At 40.4% G+C, this 19,088-nt stretch overlaps 1 protein-coding gene across 11 annotated transcripts in view; it reads left to right on the plus strand.

Annotated features, from left to right (window-relative positions):
* Positions 1–1,315: 1,315 nt before the first annotated feature.
* DNM1L (dynamin 1 like) overlaps positions 1,316–19,088 on the plus strand; it is a 64,169-nt gene continuing 46,396 nt past the window's right edge. For 4 of the 11 annotated variants that reach the window (XM_025283486.3, XM_025283487.3, XM_025283488.3 and 1 more), the window contains exon 1: positions 1,317–1,540. In XM_025283486.3, the coding sequence (XP_025139271.3) occupies positions 1,439–1,540 (102 nt within the window). In that variant the 5' untranslated portion in view covers positions 1,317–1,438. Of the gene's footprint in view, positions 1,541–19,088 lie in introns of all 11 variants that reach the window. The other 7 variants (XM_006055595.4, XM_006055592.4, XM_006055593.4 and 4 more) reach the window with 3 other exon arrangements.

Below are 19,088 nucleotides of genomic sequence, written 5' to 3' on the forward strand. Positions count from 1 at the left end.
GTGTTCTTGCTTGAAAAATCCCATGGACAGAGAAGCCTGGTGGGCTACACTCCATGGGGTTGCAGGGCTGGACACAACTGAAATGACTTAGCACATGATATGTATGGCTGTGCGGGTGAATGGTACTCAGTAAAGTTGTGCAGTGGTCCTTACTTTCAAGGGGGTGGTCCTTACTCTCAAGGAGATTGTACCTAGTAATTTCTAGGAAGTCTTGCTTGAACTTTCACTCCTATCTTGGATTAGAAAAAGGACTCCATAATAAACCCAGTCATAGCACTTCACGCATTTGTCTATTACGGTGTCATCCTCTGTTAGATTGCAAACTCAGAGGATAATGAGTTTGGGACTATCTTGTTTGTCCCTTTCCAGGGGTTAGGGATGCATCAGTGAATTAAACAGTCAAAAATCCCTGGCCTCTACAAGCGGGTAATCTAGAAGAGAGAGACAGTCAACAAGTTCAGTATGTACCATGTTACATGGAGATACACCATGGAAAAAGTCAAGTAGGGGAGGGGTCTTTTTCCTCCCCTACTTTGGCTCTTTGCTCAGATATCACCTTTTTTTTATTTTGAGAGAGGAAACCGTTGGAGGTTCACAGTAGAGGAGAGATACTCTCCATCTAAAAAAGAAAAACATTTAGGAATAAAACAGTAGGCACACTTAGCAAACAGCTAGTAAGGCAGTTATCAGCTCTCCACTTTGCCAGAAATCAGGCCACAGTGAATACATACTTGTACAGAATATAGAGAATGAGGGCCCAGCCCTAGCCCTTCTCTTGAAAATCTGGCACTTTCATATTTTTTCTGAATACATTTTAACATTCTAGAGAGCCCTCGTGTTGTAATCTGAGCTGGTTTTGCATTTTTTGTTGCAGAATAGCACCTCGCATCTTCTAGTATCAGCCTGCATACCATTTGTACTTGGCTGGGGTGTCTGAGGCTACGATTCTTTAAGCCTTTCCAACCAGCTCTACTTGACAGTGTCCTTTTCAGGAAATGACGTCCTGGATAATTAACAGACTCCGCTATATTTGACACATATTCCTATCCGACACTTTCACACTTACTTTGCCTCGCGGACAAGTATAAATGTATCTCTTCCTTCTGACTCTCTGGGCCTCGCTCCCTATTCTTTTGACAGCAGCCCAATCCCAAGCATCCTTCCCTCCACGTTGGCGACCCGCCTGCGCGGTACAGCCTTTCGGAAGCTGTAGGCCCGGCGGTCCGCCTCGCCAGAACTACAACTCCCGGCAGCGTCTGTTTTCCTGCGCCTCCGTCTTGGCGCATGGCCCGTCGGGAGGGGGCAGGTAGCGGGCGGGGTCCAATGGGTGCCGGCTCCCGAGGAGAGGGCGGGGGAGAGGAGGAAGGAGGCTGACTCTGGGCCCCGGCCCCATTCATTGCCGCGGCCGGCACGGCTGGGGTCTTGTGTGTTACGAGTTATGGAGGCGCTAATTCCTGTTATTAACAAACTCCAGGACGTTTTCAACACGGTGGGCGCCGACATCATCCAGCTGCCTCAGATCGTGGTGGTGGGAACGCAGGTGAGAAAGGAGGGCGGCTTCCGTCCAGGCCGGAGCCTGGGGCGCAGGCCTGGATGAGGCTGCGGCAGCGCTTGCTCCCCGACCGGCCTTCGCGGCCTGTGGGAGGAGGGCGCTGCCGCGCCTGGGCGCCTGGGGCTGCGTTGCACCCGGGCTGGTTGTCCGGGGCCTGGCGGGGAGGCGAGGGGCGGAGCCGGCGCGGCGGTCCCGCGGGTCCCGGGGGCGGGGTGGGGGAGGGACGGGCGGGCGGAACTGGAGTCCGCGGGGACCGGGCGCGGCTTCGCCCGCGGGCCGCTGCTTCCAAGGGCACCTGGGGGACGCGTGGGGCACGCGGGGCCGGGTAGCCCCTTCTAGGTTGGTTTCAGGGCGGCGGGGTGTTTGTTTCCCTCCTTGCCTTGCTCAGGGGCTGCGAAATTAGTATTGGAACTTCGGTGTCGGGGCCCAGGAGGGCCCCTACTTGGGTGCACCTGAGTGTTTTCCTGCCGTGTGATTCCCGTTTCGAAAACACCGAAGCAGTTAAAAACAAACAAACAAAAAACCCAGACCAACTTGTACTTGGAGTTTGTGGATATAAGGAAGAGATAGTCAATTTTTCTGCGTAGGCTATGGTTTTTGACTTCCATCTAAATTGGGCATCAAGGTTCTCTGATCTTTTCATGTTGACATCTCTTGTAGATAATACATTTTTACATGTGGAAATGTTGAAGAAGTAACTTAGTATGACAGAGAAGTACACATTTCATTTTCTCTGCCTGCTGCTTTTCTTGGTTGAAGAGAATCAACCACAGGCTTTTTAAAATGATGTTTTCTGTTGGAAAGGGGACGTTTTCCTCACTTTCCATCAGGTTCATCGCTGCTGCTGCTGCTAAGTCGCTTCAGTCGTGTCCAACTCTGTGCGACCCCATAGACGGCAGCCCACCGGGCTCCTCTGTCCATGGGATTCTCCAGGCAAGAATACTGGAGTGGGTTGCCATTTTCTTCTCCAATGCATGAAAGTGAAAAGTGAAAGTGAAGTCGCTCAGTCGTGTACGACTCTTAGCGACCCCATGGACTGCAGCCCACCAGGCTCCTCCGTCCATGGGATTCTCGAGGCAAGAGTACTGGAATGGGGTGCCATTGCCTTCTCCGAATATAGAGTACAGGGTATAAATATTTTGAGAGGGAACTCAAAATAGAGTATTTCCAGACAGTAGTAACCCTGGAAACCATAGACATCCTGTCTAGGGTGGGCGAGAGGGGCTTTTTAGAAATTATTTCAGAAACACATTTCCTTGGTTGATTATAGGATTGGTATAGATCCTATACCAATATGTGCTCAATTCTGCCTTCACATATTATGGTACTTGTAAATGTTTGTAATGGCTAGATACTCTGGTTCATTAACATAGTAAATTATGAGAATATTTTTTTTTAGTTTATTTTGTTTACTGCTGTGTTCCTATTCCTAGCTCTTGGTACAGTCTCTGTGTATGTAGTAGATGCTTCAAAGATAAATACTTTGAATGAGTTACTGGATAATATTTTTTAAACACTTGGGCTTTTATCATCAAAATCAATCTGTTTTGTAAATAAAAATAGAGGAGAAGAAATTAAATCTTCTTTGATAGTAATTTGTGTTTCCTAGCTGTAGATCAGAAACTTTCCATATACTTTTAATAGGGTCTCAATGCTTTTTAAGCATGAAGCAGTAAAAGAGTCAGAGCTATAGTGTGTTAGCATAAATAGTTTAAAATCAAGAAAGATTTTCCTTACATGAAATAGAATTTATTTCAGTGGTAAATCTGTTGGCAAAATTAGGGAGGGAACAGGGTAGAAAAGTAAAGATCTCAGCATTGTGAAAGTCATTATTAACATATGTCTGCAAAAACCATCCTAATAGTGATAGTTATATGCTATATATGTGTATGCCATATTTGCATGTTAATGTTTAGGATTAATGCAGAAGTCTAAAAAACTATTCAGTTTTTAGGCTTGATTTAATGGGGGTTATCTCCATTCATGCCCTTAATAACTGAAATTCAATCCTTTATTAATCAGTTATAGAAGAACTACAGAAGAATAGAAGCAATGTATTTTTTTTCTCATATTTTCCTCAATATGTTGGAAAAAAACTTTTCTTGATTTGAATATAAGTACACCATTACTTGTCATCTAAGCCATTTAATGACTGAAGCGACTTAGCAGTAGCAGCAGCAGCAGCAGCATATATACAGCACCTCACATTCACATTTAATGGAGTAGTGTACAGTGAGTGAGTTACAGATGTAGTAAATGCTTAGTTCGAGTGGTAAACTTCGCAGTGGCAGTAATGTCTCTGTCTTACACTTTACCTACATGGCAAAGACATTACTTTGCCAACAAAGGTCCGTCTAGTCAAGGCTATGGTTTTTCCAGTGGTCATGTATGGATGTGAGAGTTGGACTATGAAGAAAGCTGAGCGCCAAAGAATTGAAGCTTTTGAACTGTGGTGTTGGAGAAGACTCTCTTTTTTTTTTTTTTTGGTTTTATTTATTTTTTAAAATTTTTATTTTATTTAACTTTACAATATTGTATTGGTTTTGCCATATATCAAAATGAATCTGCCACAGGTATACATGTGTTCCCCATCCTGAACCCTCCGCCCTCTTCCCTCCCCATACCATCCCTCTGGGTCGTCCCAGTGCACCAGCCCCAAGCATCCAGTATCGTGCATCGAACCTGGACTGGCGACTCATTTCATATATGATATTATACATATTTCAATGCCATTCTCCCATGGAGAAGACTCTGGAGAGTCCCTTGGACTGCAAGGAGATCCAACCAGTCCATCCTAAAGGAGATCAGTCCTGGGTGTTCATTGGAAGGACTGATGTTGAAGCTGAAACTCCAATACTTTGGCCACCTCATGCGAAGAGCTGACTCATTGGAAAAGACCCTGTTGCTGGGAAAGATTGAAGGCAGGAGGAGAAGGGGACGACAGAGGATGAGATGGTTGGATGGCATCACCGACTCAGTGGACATGAGTTTGGGTGAACTCCGGTAGTTGGTGATGGACAGGGAAGCCTGGCGTGCTGCGGTTCATGGGGTCGCAAAGAGTCGGACATGACTGAGCAACTGAACTGAACTGTAGAGATGATGGCTTCACTAAGTTTACTAATTTGGTGGCAAATATTGATCTTAGTTTCATTCCTTCAGTGTTTAATTCCTAAAATATTGTGAGTACTCTTAAGTAAACTCATGTTTTTCCCTTTCCTTTTCTTTTTCCCTAGTTTATCTGTATAAACCTTAAAAGATCAGATCTCTGTGCTGATTACTTTAAAAAAATGTTTCTTAAATCATTGAGGTGAAATGTACATAGCATAAAAATTAGCTATTTTAAAGTGTACAATTCAGTGGCATTTAGTACATTCATAATGTTATGCAACCACCACCTCTGTCTAGGTCCAAAATATTTTCATCACTCCAAAAGAAAACGTCGTATCCATTAAGCAGTCATTTTGTAATTCTCTTTCCCCTGAGTCCCTGGCAGCCACCATTTTTTTTTCCCTTCTTAATAGAGTTACTTTTTCTGGAAATTTTGTAGAAAGAGAATCATACAATATGTGGCCATTTAAGTTTGGCTTCTTTCACTTAGTATAACATGATACATTCACATTGTAGCATGTACCAGTGCTTCCTTTTAATTGGTGACTAATCTTCTATTGTGTGTATTTACCATATTTGTTATCATTCATCTATTCATGGATATTTGGATTGTTTCTATCTTTTGGTTGTTGTGAATGGTGCTGCTATGAATATTTGTGTACAAATATTTGAATGCCTGTTTTTAGTTCTTTTTGGTATATATCTACAAATAAAATGAGGTCATATGGTAATTCTATATTTTAAGTTTCTGAGGAGCCACCAAACTGTTTCTACACTGTCTGTGTGTGTGTGTTAGTCACTCATCGTGTCTGACTCTTAGCCCACCAGGCTCCTCTGTCCATGGAATTCTCCAGGCAAGAATACTGCAGTGGGTTGCCATTCCCTTCTCTAGTCGATCTTCCCAATCCAGGGATTGAACCTGGGTCTCCTGCATTGCAGGCAGAGTCTTAACCATCTGAGCCACCAGGGAAGCCCCAGATTATTTACGGTAGCAAACTACCAGGGTCCCAACTTGTTTACATCCTTGTCAAAACTTGTTATTGTGTCTTTTGACTATTCTGATGAGAATGTGAAGTGGTATCTCATTGTGGTTTCAATTTGTATTTCCCTAGTGACTAATGAAATATATATCTTTTTAGGTGCTTGTTGGGATTATTTGTCTTCTTATTGTTGAGTTACCAGAGTTCTTTATGTATTTTGGATACAAGATCATTATCAGTATATGATTTGCACATATTTTCTCCCATTCTGAAGGTTATCTTTTTACTTTCATGATCATTCTTTTGAGGCACAAAAGTTTTCAATTTTGATAAAGTCTAACTTATCTATTTTTTTAAGTGTTTTATAGTTTCAACTCTTACATTTAGGTTTTGATCCATTTTGAGTAAATTTTTGTGTTTGGTATGAAGTATGCGGTTCACCACTACAGATGGTGACTGCAGCCATGAAATTAAAAGACGCTTACTGCCAGTCAGAATGGCTGCGATCCAAAAGTCTATAAGCAATAAATGCTGGAGACGGTGTGGAGAAAAGGGAACCCTCTTACACTGTTGGTGGGAATGCAAACTAGTACAGCCACTATGGAGAACAGTGTGGAGATTCCTTAAAAAACTGGAAATAGAACTGCCTTACGATCCAGCAATCCCACTGCTGGGCATACACGCTGAGGAAACCAGAATTGAAAGAGACACGTGTACCCCAATGTTCATCACAGCACTGTTTATAATAGCCAGGACATGGAAGCAACCTAGATGTCCATCAGCAGACGAATGGATAAGAAAGCTGTGGTACATATACACAATGGAGTATTACTCAGTCATTAAAAAGAATACATTTGAATCAGTTCTAATGAGGTGGATGAAACTGGAGCCGATTATGCAGAGTGAAGTAAGCCAGAAAGAAAAACACCAATACAGTATACTAAAGCATATATATGGAATTTAGAAAGATGGTAACAATAACCCTGTATACGAGACAACAAAAGAGACACTGATGTATAGAACAGTCTTTTGGACTCTGTGGGAGAGGGAGAGGGTGGGATGATTTGGGAGAATGGCATTGAAATACGTATAATATCATATATGAAACGAGTCGCCAGTCCAGGTTTGATGCACGATACAGGATGCTTGGGGCTGGTGCACTGGGATGACCCAGAGGGATGGTATGGGGAGGGAAGAGGGAGGAGGGTTCAGGATGGGGAACACATGTATACCTGTGGCGGATTCATTTCGATATTTGGCAAAACCAATACAATATTGTAAAGTTTAAAAATAAAATAAAATTAAAAAAAAAAAAAAAGACGCTTACTCCTTAGAAGGAAAGTTATGACCAACCTAGATAGCATATTCAAAAGCAGAGACATTACTTTGCCAACAAAGGTTCGTCTAGTCAAGGCTATGGTTTTTCCTGTGGTCATGTATGGATGTGAGAGTTGGACTGTGAAGAAGGCTGAGCGCCAAAGAATTGATGCTTTTGAACTGTGGTGTTGGAGAAGACTCTTGAGAGTCCCTTGGACTGCAGGGAGATCCAACCAGTCCATTCTGAAGGAGATCAGCCCTAGGATTTCTTTGGAAGGAATGATGCTAAAGCTGAAACTCCAGTACCTTGGCCACCCCATGTGAAGAGTTGATTCATTGGAAAAGACTCTGATGCTGGGAGGGATTGGGGGCAGGAGGAGAAGGGGATGACAGAGGATGAGATGGCTGGATGGCATCACTGACTCGATGGACGTGAGTCTGGGTGAACTGAGGGAGTTCGTGATGGACAGGGAGCCCTGGTGTGCTGTGATTCATGGGGTCGCAAAGAGTCAGACACGACTGAGCGACTGATCTGTTCTGATCTGATGGGTTCACCTTCATTCCTTTCCATGTGCCTGTCCAGTTGATCCAGGACTATTATTTGTTGGAGACTATCCTTTCCCACTTTAGGGCTCCGCACTATTGTTGAAAATCAATTGACTATAGATGTAGAGGCTTATTTCTGGACTCTCAATTATTTTCTGTTGGTCTTTAGGTCTCCTCTTAAGTCAGTATCACACACAGTTTTGATTACTGTAACTTTGTAGTATATTTTGAAAACAGAAAGTATGAGCCTCCCAACTTTGTTCTTTTTTTTTTTCCCAAGATTGTTTTGCAGTGAGGAGTCCCTTGCCATTCATTCCATAGAAGTTTTAGAACTGGTATTTCCATTTCTGCAGACAAGATTGTTTGGATTTTGATAGGGGTTGTGTTGAATCTGCATTGCTTTGGGGAGTATTGCCCTCAAAGTATTAAATTAGATCTTAAATTCTTGGTTGATGGATTTTTTGTCTCACATCTTTAAATGTCATACTGTTACCTCTGGCATCCAAGATGTCTAGTGATAAATTTATTGTATTATTAATCTTATTGAGGATCCCCTGTATTTGAGTTGATTCTCTGCTTCTCTCTTGGTGCTTTCAATATTTGTCTTTCACCAGTTTGACTATAATTTGTCCCCATGTGGATCTCTTTGTGTTTATCCTACATGGTGGAGTTTCACTGAGTTCTTTAATATGTAGATCCATGCCACATTCCCCAAGTTTTCCTGCTTTTATGAAAAAAGTAGGGATTTTTCTGAATATTACTCTTGCTTTTCAGATATCTATATTTCACTCTTGCATTTATGTTCCAGACAGCACTGGGTCTGTATTTTATAACCAGGAAAAAAACTGCTCCCTAAGGTCTTTAGCATTTTAGCAAGTTTGGATCTGGGATAATTGAAGTGGTTTAAATTTTAGATTTATATTTTGCCAGTGTGTGTGTGTGCTGTGTGCTTAGTCACTCAGTTGTGTCCGACTTTTTGCGACGTCATGGACTGTAGCCCTCCAGGCTCTTCTGTCCATGGAATTCTCCAGACAAGAATACTGAAGTGGTAGTCATTCCCTTCTCCAGGGGATCTTCCTGACCTAGGGATCGAACCTGGGTCTTCTGCATTGCAGGTGAATTCTATACTGTCTGAAGTACACTGGGGAAGCCCGTTTTCTCAATAGGTGGAGTGTTTGAGCTTTGTGGTAAAAACATATTAGTTTATTTATTTAAATACCCAAAAAGTTAATATTTCTAAGGATACTCAGAAATATTTTATTTAAAATAAATGAGACAGGACTTGACTGGTGGTTCAGTGCTTAACAATCCGCCTGCCAATCAAAGAACTTTAGTTTGATCCCTGGGCTGGGAAGATTCCATATGCCTTGGGGCAGCTAAGCCCATGTGCCGCAACTGAGCCTGCAAGCTGCAACTGCTGAAGCCTGTGCCTTGGAGTCTGTGGTCTGCAACAAGAGAAGCCACTGCAATAAGAAGCCTGCACACTGCAACTGGAGAGTAGCCCCTGCTGGCTGCAACTAGAGAAAGCTTGCATGCAGCAACCAAGACCCAGTGCAGCCCAAAATAAAAAATTTAAAAAGAACTCGAAAAATAAACATGAAAAATATTAAGGAAACCTTCTGTAAAACTAAAACTACTTCAAAATAAAAAGTTAAAAACTTAGTAAATGTACATTTTTATCTGTTATATTAATATCAAAATAAACAATTAAGAGGTCTGCAATGAAAAGTAAAAACTTACAAGTTAAAAACTAAATCAGTTTTGCTTAATGTGGCATGAATGAATATTTACAACAATTCTATTTTCAGTTGCATGAAAAGAATACAACTTCCTGTTCCCAGTTGATGATAGTTATCAGAAAGAGCTAAAGCTATGACAAAATGTTAAGGGTCCATCTCAAAATATAAATCCAGGACATTATAAATCTCAATACAGTGCAGTTTGGAAGAAACTAAAAATTACACTGAGACCATATACACAAATTTTTAGCCCCTAAGTATAGGATATTGAGTCAGTTTTGGGAGTATCAGATGTAAAGAACAGAAGACACTGCAGTTCCAAGTGAGCCCTATTTTCACAGCAAGCTGGCTGTGGCTTTTGCCACTTTGAAGCTCCTGTAGCTGCTTACCTTTGTGGAGGAAAGAGTGCAGACTTGGGAGTGTTTATATCACCAGGGGGAAACAAGCCCTGATCTAACCAATTGTTGAAGAAACTGACGGCATTTAGAATACTGAGGTAAAAATTGGGAGTGCACAGACATGTTTTGTTCTGTGTATGTGTGTTGACACATAAATTTTTAAAAATTGTGATATGATTGACATGTAAACATTATATTAATTTCAGTTGTGTAACATAATGATCTGACATGTGTATACATTGGGAAACAATCACTCCAATAAGTCTAGTTAACATGTCACCACACAGTTATAATTCTTTCTTATGATGAGAACTATTAAGATTTCCTATTAAGATTTTCTCCATTCCCTGGAGAAGGGAATGGCAACCCACTCCAGTATTCTTGCCTGGAGGATCCCATGGACAGAGAAGCCTGGCGAGCTACAGTCCAGGGGATCGCAGAGAGTCAACACAACTGAGCAGCTAACACTTTCTTTCACTTAGTAACTTTCACACTTTATAAATATACACTATAGTATATTATTACCTATAATCACTGTGTTGTACTTAACATCCCCATGATTGATTTTTAACTGGAAGTTTGTACCTTTTGATCACATTTACCGATTTCACCACCCCCCCCCCCCCCCCCATCTCTGGCAACCACTGGTCTGTTTTCTATGACTTGTTTGTTTATGTTTTAGATTCCACATACAAATGAGATCATGCGCTGTTTGCTTTTTCTCTGACTTATTTTACTTAGCAAAGTTCATTCATGTTGTTGCAAATAGCAGGATTTCCTTTTTTTTAATGGCTAAATGATATTTCTGTGTGTGTGTGTGTGTGTATACATACACACATTTATTTTATCTGCTCATACACTTGTGGGCATTTAGGTTATTTCCATTTCTTGGCTATTTGAAGTAGTGCTGCAGTGAACAGGGTGATGCATATATCTTCTCAGTTCAGTGTTTTTGTTTCCTTTAGATAAATACCCAGAAATAGAATTGCTGGATCATAGCTCTATTTTTAATTTCTAGAGGAATTTCCATACTGTTTTTTAAAATAGTGGCTGCACCAATTTATGGAGAAGTCAATGGCACCCCACTCCAGTACTCTTGCCTGGAGAATCCCAGGGACGGGGGAGCCTGGTGGGCTGCCATCTCTGGGGTCGCACAGAGTTGGACACGACTGAAGCGACTTAGCAGCAGCAGCAGCCAGTGTTGCTGCCCATGAGGTCATAGAGAGTCAGACACTACTAAGCACACACAAGACACTGATTAGTGATGTTGAGCCTTTTTTCATGTCCTTATTGTCCATTTGTATGTCTTCTTTGGAAAAATGTCTACTTGGCTTCTAAGTTCATTTTTATTTATTTTTGTTCATGTCATGTGGCTTGTGGGATCTTAGTTCCCCCACCAGGAATGGGACCTGGCCCTTGGCAGTGTAAGCCTGGAGTCTTAATCATTTGACTGCCAGGGAATCCCCCAAAGTTCATTTTTAAATCAGGTTATTTGTGTGTATGTGTGTGTGTGTTTCTTTTGTTGTTTGTTATTGAGTTGTCTGAGTTCTTTGTATATTTTGTATGTTAGCCTCTTATTGGTTAAGTGGTTTGAAAATATACTTTCCCATTCCATAGGTTCCTTTTCCACTTTTTTGATGGTTTCCTTTGCAGTGCACAAGCTTTTTAGTTTTTTTGTACTCCTCCTTGTTTATTTTTGTTTTAGTTGGCTTTGATTTGGTGTCAAATCCAAAAAAATCATCACCCATACCAGTGTCAAGGAACTTATAGCCTATGTTTTTTCTTCTAGGAGTTTTACATTTTCAGGGCTTATATTCAAGTCTTTAACCCATTTTTCAGCTGATTTTTGTTTGTTTGTTTAGTGCAAGATAGTAATCCAGTTTCATGCTTTTGCATGTGGCTGTCGTGTTTTCCAACGCCATTTATTGAAGAGACTATCCTTTCCCCATTATATATTCTTGCTGTCTTTGTAAATTAATTGTTCACGTATGCATTACGTTTATTTCTGACCTCTCTGTTCCATTTATCTGTGTGTCTGTTTTTAAAACAGTGGCTGCACCAATTTACATTCCCACCAACAGCATATGAGGGTTTCCTTTCTTCTACATCTTGCACAACATTTATTTCTTCCCTTTTTGGTAATAGCCTTTCTAACAGGTATGAGGTGGTATCTTTTATGGCCATAAAAGATATTGTGACCTGAGGGATCTCAGTTGCTCCTTGACCAGGGGATTGAACCAGGGCCATGGTGGTGAAAGCTCAGAATCCTAATCACTAGGCTGCCTGGGAACTCCCAGATTATTATAACTTTTAAACATAGTTGGAAATCAGGAAGCATGTTATGATGCCTCTCCTCTAGTTTTGTTCTTTGTCACGATTGCTTTGGCTATCCTATTTATAAATTTTAGGATTATTTACTCTGTTTCTTTGAAAAATGTTATTGGAATTTTGATAGGGATTGTATTGAATTTGTAGATTACTTTGGGTAGTATGGATATTTTAGCAATCTTGATTCTTTTAATCCATGAGCACAGAATATCTTTCTATTTGTATCTTCAATTATTTAATCAGTGTTCTATAGTTTTTAATGTACAGGTCTTTTAAATAAACTTCTTGGTTAAGTTTATTCTTAGGTATTTTATTCTTTTGAAGCAATTGTAAATGGGATTGTTTTCTAAATTTCTCTTTCTGATAGTTCATTATTATGGTATAGAAACAAAACCTATTTTGCATATTGACTTTGTATCCTTCAACTTTACAGAATTCATTGATTAGTTCTAACAATTCTTTGTGGAGTCTTTAGGCTTTTCTACATAAATATCATGGCAAATAGTAACAGTTTTACTTTACTTTCTGACTTAGATGCCTTTTTCTTACCTAATGGTCTGGCTGAAACTTCCAATACTTTGTTGAGTAGAAGTGTCAGGAGTAGGCACCCTTGTCTTGTTTCTAATCTTAGAGGGAAAGCTTTTAGCATTTTACCATCGAGTATGTTAGTTGTGAGCTTATCATATATGGCCTTTATTAAGTTGAGGTATGCTCCCTCTTTTATTCACTTTGTTGAGTTTTTTTTTTTTTTTAATCATGGATAGATATTGAATTTGGTCAAATGTATTTCTTGCATGTATTGAGATAGTCATCTGATTTTTATCCTTCATTTTGTTAATGCGTTGTGTGTAACAGAGCCATCCTTGCATCCCTGGAATAAATCCCATTGATTATGGTATATGATCCTTTGAATGAATTACAGAATTCCGTTTGCTGTAATTTTGTTGAGGATTTTTGCATCTCTGTTTCTGTGGGATAAAGGCCTGCAATTTTCTTCTCTTGTGGTGGTCCTGCCTTGGTTTTGGTATCAGGTAATGCTGGCCTTGTAAAATGAATTTTGAATTATTCCCTCCTCTTCTTTCTTGGAAGGGTTTGGGAAATTCAGTTCAGTCGCTCAGTCATGTCCAACAACTCTTTGCGACCCCATGAACCGCAGCATGCCAGGCCTCCCTGTCCATCACCAACTCCCGGAGTTTACCCAAACTCATGTCCATTGAGTCGGTGATGCCATCCAACCATCTCATCCTCTGTCGTCCCCTTCTCCTCCTGCCTTCAATATTTCCCAGCATCAGGAGTTTTCAAATGAGTCAGCTCTTTGCGTCAGTGGCCAAAGTATTGGAGTTTCAGCTTCTGCATCAGTCCTTCCAATGAACACCCAGGACTGATCTTTGGGATGGACTGGTTGGATCTCCTTGCAGTCCAAGGGACTCTCAAGAGTCTTCTCCAACACCACAGTTCAAAAGCATCAATTCTTCAGCCCTCACCTTTCCTCACAGTTAAACTCTCACATCCATACATGACCACTGGAAAAACTATAGCCTTGACTAGACAGACCTTTGTTGACAAAGTAATGTCTCTGCTTTTTAATATGCTGTCTAGGTTGGTAATAACTTTCCTTCCAACAACATTCAAGAGGCTCTTTAGTTCTTTTTCACTATCTGCCATAAGGGTGGTGTCATCTGCATATCTGAGGTTATTGATATTTCTCCTGGCAATCTTGATTCCAGCTTGTGCTTCCTCCAGCCCAGCATTTCTCATGATGTACTCTGCATATAAGTTAAATAAGCAGGGTGACAATATACAGCCTTGACATACTCCTTTCCCAATTTGGAACCAGTCTGTTGTTCCATGTCCATTTCTAACTGTTGCTTCCTGACCTGCATTCAGGTTTCTCAAGAGGCAGGTCAGGTGGTCTGGTATTCCCATCTCTTTAAGAATTTTCCACAGTTTATTGTGATCACAATGACACAGTCAAATATAGCTTTGGCATAGTCAATAAAGCAGAAATAGATGTTTTTTTGGAACTCTTTTGCTTTTTCCATGATCCAACAGATGCTGGCAATTTGATCTCTGGTTGAACATCTGGAAGTTCATGGTTCACGTATTGCTGAAGCCTGGCTTGGAGAATTTTGAGCATTACTTTACTAGCATGTGAGATGAGTACAATTGTGCGGTAGTTTGAGCATTCTTTGGCATTGCCTTTCTTTGGGATTGGAATGAAAACTGACCTTTTCCAGTCCTGTGGCCACTGCTGAGTTTTCCAAATGTGCTGGCATATTGAGTGCAGCACTTTCACAGCATCATCTTTCAGAATTTGAAATAGCTCAACTGGAATTCCATCACCTCCACTAGCTTTGTTCATAGTGATGCTTTCTAAGGCCCACTTGACTTCACATTCCAGGATGTCTGGCTCTAGTTTGAGAAGGAGGAGTGTTAATTCTTTGATTGTTTGGATTCACCGGTGAAGCTCTCAGCACCTAGACTTTTGTTGGGTGGTTTTAATTATTGATACAGTCTCCTTACTAGTAATTGATACGTTTAGGTTTTCTTTTTCTTTATGAATCAATCTTGTTAGTTTTTTTGATAGGAATTTTTCTGTTTCTTCTGGAATGTTCAACTTTTTCATGTGTAATTGTTTATACTAGTCTCTCATGATCTTATATCTCTGTGATATTCATTGTGACCTCTCTTTCATTTCTCATTTATTTGAGTCCTCTCTCTTTTCCTTGGTGAGGCTAGCTAAATGTGTGTCCATTTTGTTTATCATTTTAAAGAGCTGGCTGTTAGTTTTTCTTTTCTTTTTTTTTTTTTTGTTAGTCCCTATTTCATTATCTGATTTGATCTTTGATAAATCCTTCCCTTTACTACTAACTTTGGGCTTTGTTTTTTAATAGTTCCTTGAGGTGTAAAATTAGACTTTTTAATTAGAGATCCTTATTGTTTCTAAATAACAGATATTTACTGCTGTGAACTACCCTCTAAAAACTGCTTTTGCTGCATTCTAAGAGGTCTGGTATCCATATTTCTATTTTCATTTGTCTCAACATATTCTTTGATTTCTCTTGACTTTCTTCATCTGTTAGCTGTTCAGTAGTGAAGTGAAGTAAAAGTAGTTCAGTTGTGTCCAACTCTTTGCGACCCCATGGACTGTGTCCATGGAATTCTCCAGGCCAGAATATTGGAGTGGGTAGCCTTGGAGAAGGAAATGGCAACCCACTCCAGTGTTCTTGCCTGGAGAATCCCAGGGACGGGGGAGCCTGGTGGGCTGCCGTCTCTGGGGTCCCATAGAGTCAGATACGACTGAAGCGACTTAGCAGCAGCAGGAGCAGCCGCCTTTCCCTTCTCCAGGAATCTTCCCAACCCAGGTCTCCTGCGTTGCAGGTGAATTCTTTCCCAGCTGAGCCACAAGGGAAGCCCAGTACAGTTGTTCAGTAGCATATTGTTTAATCTCCACAATTTGTGTATTTTCAATTTTCTTCTTAAAATTGATTTCTAGTTTTAGACCATGATCATTGGGAAAGATGCTTTATATAATTTCAGTTTTTAAAAATTTATTTTTAAGACTTGGCCTGTGGCCTATCCTGAAGAATATTCCTTATGTGCTTGAGAAGAATGTGTATTCTGTTGTTTTCTATATGTGTATAGTCCATATGGAGAAGGTGATGGCACCCCACTCCATTACTCTTGCCTGGAAAATCCCATGGATGGAGGAGCCTGGTAGGCTGCAGTCCATGGGGTCGAGAAGAGTTGGACACGACTGAGCGACTTCACTTTCACTTTTCACTTTCATGCATTGGAGGAGGAAATGGCAACCCACTCCAGTGTTCTTGCCTGGAGAATCCCGGGGACGGGGAGGCCTGGTGGGCTGCCGTCTATGGGGTCGCAGAGAGTCGGACACGACTGAAGCGACTTAGCAGTAGCAGCAGCATAGTCCATATGGTCTAACATGTCATTTCAAACCAGTGTTGATTGATTTTTGATTTTAATTAGTATGAACTATTCTTACTGTATTGCTGTCTTTCTCCTTATATGCCTGTTAATACTTACTTTATGTATTTTGTGCTCTTATATTGCAAGCACAAATATTTGCAAATGTTATATCCTCTTTTGGATTGACTCCTTTATCATAACATAATTCCTTTTTTTCTCTTAATATAGTCTTTGTCTTAACACATTATTGACTGGAGATGTGTTAATATGTCTTTTGTTTCCTGAACATTATTGACCAGAGATGTATCATATGTTTTTTAGAGAGTGATATAATTAACATCACCTTGGGAAGCTGTTGGAGTTTAAAATTGATTAAGGCTTCATTATGCAGCATATGATTATTATCATTCACATTTTGCTCCATTAGGTTTTTGTCCCAACCTTGTGTATATTATACATGCAGGTTTATTACCATAAAATTTTCTAAACTGATGTGTCATGAAATCTTGAGTGAAGAATTTTTCTGTGAATTTGTGCAGGTACTCCCTGATAGTCTGAGTGACATATATACTAGTGTCTCAGAAGATGATAGTTCTTCAGAATATAGTTCTGATTCAGACCATGTGAATATTTGTTGTTGTTGTTCACTTGCCAAGTCGTGTCTGACTCTGTGCAACCCCATGGACTGCAGCACACCATGCTTTCCTGTCCCTCACCATCTCCTGGAATTGGCCCAAGTAGTGTCCATTGAATCGGTAATGCTGACTCATTGGAAAATACTCTATGATGGGAAAGATTGAAGGCAGAAGAGGGTGACACAGAATGAGATGGTTGGATGGCATCACCGGTGTGAATATTAGACTAAAACAAAACAGAAAACCTCAGTGACTGATTCTGATATGGAAAGTGAAAATGAAACTCATGGTGCTGGGGAATGCGCCTTTGCTTCTACAGAAGAGTGGATTGAAGACAACATTTCACAAAAATTAGACTTTATAGATGTGTTAGGTGTAGCTATGGAATATGATAACCTGCAAAGTGTTAGTGAAATAACAATTAATTTTTGGTAATGACTTTCAAGTTGGTGGTTTCTCAGACAAACTTGTATCACCAACAGATTGAAAAATCATATAAAATGGACTGATGTAACCAATAGTAACACAAAGAAGTTACTTGAATTAATAATTTTGATGGGACAAATAAGTCACACTGCAAAGAATATTGATCAGCTGATGCCTTACTTGAGGCACCTGTCTTTCCAAAGATTTTGACGAGAAGAAGGTTTGAACAAATAATGACATTCTTCACTTGAAGAATAACTCAGAAACTCCACTTCCTGAAGACAATTTCAAAAGTTAAACCTCTTGGATTATTTTCTTCCAAAATTTTATTAGATCTATATACTGGAACAAGAGCTACAACTTGATGAGGCAATGATAAAGTTGAGAGGACAATTCAGATTCAAAAGCCTGTAATCCCAGAAAACTTAGAAAATAAGGAATTTTGGTCAGGGTGATTAGCAAAAGTAAAACTGGATATATATGCAACCTTAAGATTTACACACATGAAGGAAAGAATCTGCAAGAAACAATATTACTGGTCCTACAGCACTGTATTTACCAAGACAATTAGTACAGTAGTGTGTCCACATCTGGAATATTGTTGAAAAATAAAGACAGAGTTTATGGGACTTACAAGAGAGAACCTACCAAGCAAATTAAAGAAGAGATCTAAAAATCTACAGAGGGGAGAAAAGACATTCTTATGGAAGAGAGAAATGATTCTTCTATAGAAAGACAGAAGGCTAGTCCACATGGTGATGACTGTTCATGACACCTCCATAACATTTACAGGAAAAGAAGAACTGACTATCAGATAACTAAGCCCACTGTAAGTTCAGTTCAGTTCAGTTCAGTCGCTCAGTCGTGTCTGACTCTGAGACCCCATGAATCACAGCACACCAGGCCTCCCTGTCCATCACCAACTCCTGGAGTTCACTCAGACTCATGTCCATCGAGTTGGTGATGCCATCCAGCCATCTCATCCTCTGTCGTTCCCTTCTCCTCCTGCCCCCAATCCCTCCCAGCGTCAGGGTTAGAGTATAATAAATATATGAAAGGAGTTGATTGTTCTGCTCAATATCTGGTAAACTTCAATATTCTCCAGAAAACTTGAAAATGGCATAAAAAGTGGGTTTCTATTTGAGTAATTGCAGTTTATTCAATGTGTTTAAAATTTATTGTAGACTTAATGCTATAGGATGAAATCACTTGCAAGCAATTTTTGTTAGTAGTAGCTAGAGAGTGGGTAACTGACCATTCTGGTGAATGTAGTGGTAGTCTTACACTTGGTCCTTCTTGTGGCATTTTTTTTAATGTAATTTTATTTTCTTTAATTTGTTATTTATTTATTTATTTTTGGTTGTACAAGGTCTTGTTGCTCTGCGTGGGCTTTCTCTAGTTGTGGTGAGCAGGGGCTGCTCTTTGTTGGGGTGCCTGGGCTGCTGCTGCTATTTTTTTTTTTAGTTTTTTGTTTTGATTATTAATTGTGTATTGAAAGCAGTAAGAAGTTCAATGACACCAAATAAGCCAGTTCTGAGGTTTTCCCCAAGATAAAGTTTAATAGCTCCAGCTTCTTCAGTGTTTTATGAAAATATAAAGGAAAAAAGTAGAGGTTATCATTTTTGATGGCAGATCTGACTCTTAGGCTGAGGGAGTGAAAGCATGTGTAGACAGGGGCCTCAGATCGGGCAAGCAAGGGGACTTCAGGGACTCCTGCTCCAGCTAGGGTGTTCCATCCAAAGTGCCCATGCTGACCCAAGAAAAGACCGGGGTTCTTCCAAGGATTCTGAGAGTGGTGGCTACAGCCTTCACCCCATTTCCTGGGTGGCCATGTAAGCCCAAATGCAAGCACAAAAACTATGGGGTGTGGGATGACCCAAGACAGAGCAAATCACAGGGACCGTATTGTGACTGTGCAGAATGAATCATGGCTGGTTCTGCCCCGTTTCACGTTCCCAATGGGAAAGAGACCGCCAGTAGACTGGATTCAGGCCATTACTGCAGAACCTACACTAGGCATATTTCTCCCTTCTGTGTGTTCAAGTGTTCTCCTTGTCTTGTATTTGTAACTGTTTAAAAAAAATGCACTGACTTTGGGTTAAAAATCAACCACCAAAATGCATCTTAAC

Source organism: Bubalus bubalis, chromosome 4 (genome assembly GCF_019923935.1).
Source record: "Bubalus bubalis isolate 160015118507 breed Murrah chromosome 4, NDDB_SH_1, whole genome shotgun sequence".
In the NCBI taxonomy this organism is placed as follows: domain Eukaryota; kingdom Metazoa; phylum Chordata; class Mammalia; order Artiodactyla; family Bovidae; genus Bubalus; species Bubalus bubalis.